This window comes from Schistocerca gregaria, chromosome 1, assembly GCF_023897955.1.
Source record: "Schistocerca gregaria isolate iqSchGreg1 chromosome 1, iqSchGreg1.2, whole genome shotgun sequence".
In the NCBI taxonomy this organism is placed as follows: Eukaryota; Metazoa; Arthropoda; class Insecta; order Orthoptera; family Acrididae; genus Schistocerca; species Schistocerca gregaria.
Window position 1 is genome coordinate 847522170 of NC_064920.1, and position 7634 is coordinate 847529803.

Genomic DNA, 7634 nt, shown 5'->3' on the forward strand with positions numbered 1-7634 from the left:
CTGATCGTGGAGTGCATTAGGGTTTTGAGCACATTCCGTGAAACATAAAATGGCTCTGAGCACTATGCGACTTAACTTCTGAGGTCAACAGTCGCCTAGAACGTAGAACTAGTTAAACCTAACGAACCTAAGGACGTCACACTGCCCGAGGCAGGATTCGAACCTGCGACCGTAGCGGTCGCTCGGTTCCAAGGCTGTAGCGACTAGAAACGCACGGCCACTCCGGCCGGCCGTGAAACATATTCTTCCCATTTTCGTTTTAACACGTATTTGAATAACCTGTGCAGAAACAGCAACCCGTTGTAGAAGTGGTACGCCGTTAGTTCTACTGTTAGCACATGGCGACTTTCTGCGCGTATTAGTCACACGGACACGTGTAATGCGAACATTACATGCGGAAAACTTAACCATTTCACATACAGCGGGTCCACAATGTTCAAATTGACAATGCCACACGACTTGATTTTTTTTCACTGGTTAAATGACAATCGTCGTTTGTTTCGCATGGAACAGGATCAGCAATATACGTAATCAACGTCAGTCACAGTAAAACCCACACAATCTACATTAAATGTATTCTATCTTTGAAACCATTCGGGATACTGCGTATGTCCACACGAAGCCTTTTGCTTCTAATGAGCTTCGTGTCATATCCCTGAATATTGACCTCCCTCCTGGGACACATTGCACACTGTGAAAGTACTTTAGCTACGGCAAATGAACATAACATACAGTGGTTTGCTAAATCGGATTACCTTTCATTGTATCAAGTATCTCAAGAGCTGACAACTGTGTGAAATATACAGTGCCTAATGACAATGCGACTACAACTTCGTTGCTGAGTTTTGAGCCAAAAATCATCTTCATTTTCTGATAACTAATATTGCTGCAGAGCCCTGAACCTGCGCTTTAACGGTAGTTGTCTTTATCTTCCACACAAAATTAAGAGAGTAATTCTCTTATTTTATCTTCAACATAAGATTAAGAACTTCACGGAAATTAGGGGTGAGTTGGAAATTTCTTTAAGGTTGATTGTGTTGTATACTTACAGCTCCTCCCGCTGCCGTTGAGACAACACCATTTTCATGATCCGTAGAGTTTGGGAGCGAGAGCCGGCGAGAAGGCGTTCAATGCGCTTACCACATCATGTGGACGATCTGCAACAGATACGACGTACAAACCATCAGAGCACCATTATACATCACCAGAACGCAAACATAGCTGACAGGGTGCTTTTGGAGCACACACTAATCTCTATTAGGAAACGAGTCCACTTTCAAATAAATTGTGAAATCTACAAGACTACAACAGTACAAGTCAATTACTATCTTACTTCTGTTTCATCGAACATGTATTTGCTCATCGGGCAGTGCGTGTCAGAGAAATTATACTAAGAGACAAACTTCAACGGAAATCTCCACGGATATAATGCAAACGTGCTCCCCCAAGGTCACAGATCGTAATTTCTTCTGACCATGGAGGAGTCTTTATATAGGCAGTCCAGGCGCTGTTTCTGCAACGTTGTAACAAATATCTTCGACAAATGTGCCATACTGGGCATATTCCATAAAATATTTTACTGGCCTACATCTCATCCCTTCGCTAAATCGTAATTTTCGTTTACTGTCAATGAACACTATGTAACTTAAATCGGCAGTAAAAAAATCCTAGAGAGTGTATCATTAACCTGTGACAAAGGGCAAGTGGTTTCAGAGAGAGCTGAAGCCCCGTCGACATTAGTGTGATCATTTCACGACGCACAGTTACCTTCAAGGACGGTATAATTTGCTACCGAAAGGCGCACAGGAAAAAGAAAGTACACGAACCTAAATTTTGGTATCAATAAAAAAATTAAGAACTACACTAACAAAATGACTTCGATATGAAAAAAAATCATCAAAGTAAATATGAGGCTAACGCTTTAACAACGCACTTTCTTGATTTCACTCGACAATAATTCGAAAATGTAATTTTGTGCAATGCAAAGCAAGAAGAGAAATATGTATTAATCTGAAGAATCGCGGATGTCTATTGTATATTGATCATAATACCATATTATATGTGGTCTGCTTCAGTGATCGAGAAGTATCCTTTGGTGTTTGTTTTGTCTTTGTTTCACAATAACATAGCAAAATGGTTTAAATGGCTCTGAGCACTATGGGACTTAACATCTAAGGTCATCAGTCCCCTAGAACTTAGAACTACTTAAACCTAACTAACCTAAGGGCATCACACACATCCATGCCCGAGGCAGGATTCGAATCTGCGACCGTAGCAGTCGGGTGGTTCCGGACTGAAGCGCCTAGAACCACATTACAATAACAGGAACTGGACTTGTTTCTGACAAGAATATGGGGGAGGAGGCGTATTGTAGCGAGACGAACGATGTCTTACGTAACAGTTTATTGCTGTAACGGAAGAGTCTTTCCCAAATCGTCGATAAATTAACGAATTAAATATTGACTGTAGAATATTATCTTGGTCAATCCATACCTAGTGCTCAGCACTGGTTGTCTCATCAACTGAGAAAATTTTTTACATTTGCTGGATGAATTCCGTAATGTTTAGTGGACACAAAAATATTTCGAAATTTTTTACAGTTTATCATTAATAAACGCCAGCCATTTTTGTTCCAGGCCGCAAGTATTTGCAAATGCTATAGCATCTGCTTTTTTAAAAATATTTCAGCAATGGGCTGCCCTACCTTTCAAATAAAAAACAATTAGTTCAACACACACTGGCTTATCAAAACCATCACCACCTAGTTGAACGTATTTGGTAATATATTTTTAATAGCTGAAAGTTATTGGTAGCAAATTAAAAGACCTAAATATTTGAACAGTGGCAGTTTTTCAAAGAAGTGGCAATTTCTCAGCCTTAATATTTTCTGTGCTATGACATTATTGCTACTTTAGATAGTATTTCAACGGTGAGAAGTTTACACTAGAAAAAGAGTACTAAAAAGCAGATTTTTGAACTTTTTTCACTTTTTGGCCTGCAGTACGTTTTTGTTAGGTGAACAGAACAAAATTTGAAAATTTAACACTCAATAAACCTTTATGATATCAAACTTTAGTATAAATTTCAACTTTGAGGTTCAATGGGAAGGCATGAAAAAAATTATAACTGCAATATTTAGGCAAATGGAATGAAGTACAATTATATAATATAAACAGATCTACGATTATTTGATATTTTTTTACTGAAAATGAGCCAACTAATTACTTTATCTTATTTATTTTAACTAAGTTGTTCACTGAACATCTAAGAAATTTCTTCAGTTTGGGCGTTAGGTTAAAATTTCGGCCAGTCACAGTTGTAATTTCCAGGGGAGACAGCTTCTTCAGTACATTTGTAACTAGCATTCGAGCGTGATACTTCTCAACTTTTGGTCTTGGTATGTGGTAAAATGTAACATGCACGTCTTGGTCTTGATAATATTACCAACTTCGTCAAACCACCACAGTTCATCGAAAACACAATCCACTATATCTATTCTGAAGTGTCAGTGGTACACATTTTCCACACTGATGAACACTATCCGGGGATGCTGATGTGAACTTACACTTGACCAAGTTATGTGACTGGGCTGTATAAGTGCCTTTAATCTTCTGACATGATTACACTCCCCCCCCCCCCCCCCCCCGGACATTAGCGTAGAGTTATTGTATTTTCCCACATTTTGCAAAAACATAGGTAATTTCTTTTACCTGTTCTTCATGGAATTTAAACATTTGAGGTGCCGAGATCTGGTTCTCATAGGTCTGCTACCCACCAGATTTTGTGACAGCTCGCTTTGTTGCACGCACAGCACCATCACACACGTGCCATTCTACATCACGTCCAAAATCTTTGTTAAAGGGGATACTAATTTATATTTATTTTTATTATTTTATTTTATACCGGCTTGCATTACCATCAGAGAAGAAAATCAGTTTGTTTTATGGAAGGGTGGTGCTGTTTTACATTGTGTTAATTGCTGTGGTGTTGTGTTCAAGGTGGTCATTTATGACAAAAAACTGACACTTTCATTTGCTTTTCCTAACAGAACACAAGCGGATATACTGTGGCCTGTTTGTTTACCCTGTGGTGCCCTTGTACTTCGTTTTGAACAACATAGGAATAGTTTTCAAAAATGTCCGCAAGAACTAAGCATTAATCATCAATAGCCAGGTTTTGTTTTTTGTCATAAATTTGTCTTGAGCTTTGGCAATAAACGCATTTTCAGATTTTCAAGGTCCGCTATCAACGATTATAAAAAAACCTTCTCGTGGTTTTATGATGGTCACCAATTCCTTTGTCACCCACTGTATTCTATATTGTCAGGCATAAAACGCCTATAACCTAACAACATTTAAAACGCCTAAAACCCAACAACCTTTTTGAGCGTCGTTTCGTCTCTCGAACATGATGCATTTTTCTTTTGTAATACAGGTAAAATTCTCTGTTCGTTTACTAAATGCCTAGTTAACTAAAAATTCTGACACAAAGTTGTTTGTTACTAACTTTCGGTGGACTCCAAGAACATGGCTGTAAAATTATAAAATTAAGATTATTCTCTTTGTTTGTAATATGGCACTGAGTTTTTAGATTTTCTATTACATCATATTCGGTTGATGAATTTTTAGAAATACCATCTGCTTTAGTAAGAATTTGACTTTGAAATGAAACTTCCAAATTCTTTTTTACCTTCGTTAAACTTTCTCATCTTTGTATTAATGGCAAAAGGCCTTTTTTCTACGCTTAGTTTTTATCATTTACTTAGCAGGGAATACATATAGGATTGCGCAAACAATCTACTTTTTTTATAATTTCTAGGACGTCACAAAACATTTTGTTATAGACACCTTGGTTCTTAAAAGGTGTTTAAGGCCAAAAAGATTATGAAATTTTAACGTATTTCATTTCTGGGCACTTGAACGTTGATTTAAGCTCTGAATCAACTCTTCCGCAAAACACTACTTTCTCTTCGCCATGTGAGGGTCCAATTTTATAATATATTTCACGAAAAATGACATGAAATGGGTATCACATGTAGAACAGATTGTATCTTTGACACCAATGAACCAAAGATGTTGCCTGAGTGACAGAATCGATTAAAAGTAGAGGCGCGCGGAGCGTAGTAGCGGTTGCCGTTGCACTGTGTAAAAGTTTGACAGGCCCTTAACCTATTCTTCTGCTAAAAGTGTCCTTCCTTTTTATTGACAGGCACATAACCTATTGTTCCCCGCCCACTCTGCCTCCCCCGCCCCCCCCCCCCCCCCCTGTTGCTACAGGTACACTTTCAGGTCTGAGTTATTGGAATAGCTCGTCTCACTCTTATTAATTTGATTGACTACTTAATTAAACTATCGTTTGATTAACCTCTAACCCACTGTTAAATCCCCCCTCCCCTCTCCCAGAAAATGGCTGGAAGTTTAAGTTCCACCAGGACACTGCAGCATACCACGGCTACCTCCACTAACCTAAGAAAATGGCGGGGAAAAAAGCAGCCTGTGCTGGCTGGATAGGTTGGATCAAATACTTAACCTATTGTTCTGTTAAGTGGTTTTCCATGTCACCCCCCCATTTCCTTAAACTAGTACCGCCTTTGATACCAAATTAAGCAATCAGTTATGTCCTCCCACCACTTTTCTCATACACTTTTCGAATTTCACATTCTTTTGAACACCATTTCTTGCGCATTAGTTATGTCCTCCCACCACTTTCTCATACACCTTTCGAATTTCACGTTCTTTTGAAAACCATTTCTTGCGCGTTCTTCGTCACCCCACCCCCTTGCACCATCGTAATTACACTATCGTACTGCGTTTTACATAAAAATTATGCAAATTAACCTAGTGTTCTACACTTAACCTGCTGTTCTCCATGTCACAGCTTCATGTACCGCTAATACCATGTTGATACTATAAAAAATTATGCAAATTAATTAAATCGATATTTTTCACATGCATGGGGTGGTTTTTTTTTTAAATTCGCAGCATCCTTTTGCTCGGTGAAAGCGATGGAATACGGTTTACACAAAAAATCACTAATAAAAAACACCCCCCTACTCGACGCCCGACGCCGCCGAGAACAATATGTTTGCCCCGAGTGCATACCTGCCCCTGATATAGGCAACCTGCACTAACAATGCACTGGTTCCCCATGCCCCACTACTTAGTTATACCCGATTTGTAATTTTTGTGTGTTTCGTAAAAGTTAAATTTTGGAATCTATTTTTTCAAACGGTGTCACGTAACAATCCAATTGTCTTTAATTACGCCAGTAAGTAAGAATTGTAGAACAATTGAGAAGTTCACCGATTTTGAAGTTAATGTGAAATGTTTCATATTAGATTTGGTGAAGGTGAAACTTTATTCTAAATACAAGTTTCAAACTGAAATATCCGGTCTTAACGTATCCTGTTATCAGTACCCTCATCCGCTACCATGTCTTGTGACATTATTTGTGTGAAGCTATTTTACGGCCGCATTGCATTTTGCTAAGCCAAGACTGAATATTTTGTACGCCTACTGTGGAGAGAAAAGAATACCAAGATCACATTTGTTGCGACTCAAGAGCTATGGAAAATGTATTTCATTGTTTATTTGCGTAGGGAATTTTATCAGTTTATTGCACAGAGCCATACAACCCGGTGCTCACGAGATTGAGTAAACTTCAGAGGGATTGATTTCGTTATAGGCATTACATACTGGTTTTACAGATTAAGTGGTTTAATTTTTCTTTGGATTACAGTAAAACTGATTTAGCACAGCATTTGCTCAACACAACACACAGTAAATTTGGATAAGACAAAGATATCTTTTTTAAAGAACGTTATAATCATAATCTTCCGTCAAAGTAACGTCTTTAGAAAACACTCCATACACTCTTATGACAAGCTTCGTTAATAACACGGACTCCATTTTTCAACTGTACACTTCAAGAGCTCATATTTAATTGAGTGGATGTGGTCATATGTTGGTCATAAGGGAAGACAACACGCCGACTTTTACAGGCAGATGCTGTCTCCTAACCTGCTAAAATGTTCAGCAGAGACTGTATGAACAAATAATCATTTGTGATTTTAATCTAAATTGTTTAAATTATATATAATTTTACTTGCTTTATTCCATTAGGCTAGATAGGAAAAATGTTCAAAAAACTTATTTTGGACTAGTTTGTAAATTTTTTTCGTAATTTTCAAATGAATATTAGGTCTTAAGTGCGCCAACCTACTGTTGTCGCTCACATCAGATGTCTTGCCTATTCCACAGATTGGTTAGTGGGCCATGAAGAGGCACAGTACCAACATTGTCTGAAATTTACTGTGAATTCGTACCCTATCGATTTCTGTCACAATAAAGCCTCAGAGTCCCTCAAAAGAATCTTTGCAGACGGCTGCAAAATCTCATTTCTGACGTCAGGAAAGTCAATCTTCACAATAATGACAAGAAATTTAATATATCCAAAAGTTTTGTAAGAGTGTGAAGCGGCAGAGAGACCAATGCCCTCTAATACTCCTTCAATGCGACCAATTTTCCTATTTGACGAGGTTAAATCATCTCTGTGTCCTCTGAGTGCAGCAGCTGCCATTCAATTATGTGCTAACAAAATCTGTAGTATACAACAGCAAACACGCGATCTAGTGT

General features: G+C 38.2%; 1 protein-coding gene across 1 annotated transcript in view; it reads right to left on the reverse strand.

Moving 5' to 3' along the window:
* The window catches only part of LOC126272653 (lissencephaly-1 homolog), a 179194-nt gene that overhangs the window by 93133 nt on the left and 78427 nt on the right, over nt 1–7634 (reverse strand). Inside the window, exon 2 of the mRNA XM_049975660.1 lies at nt 1050–1157. Coding sequence (XP_049831617.1) covers nt 1050–1087 — 38 coding nt within the window. The 5' untranslated portion in view covers nt 1088–1157. The remainder of the gene's footprint in view (nt 1–1049; nt 1158–7634) is intronic.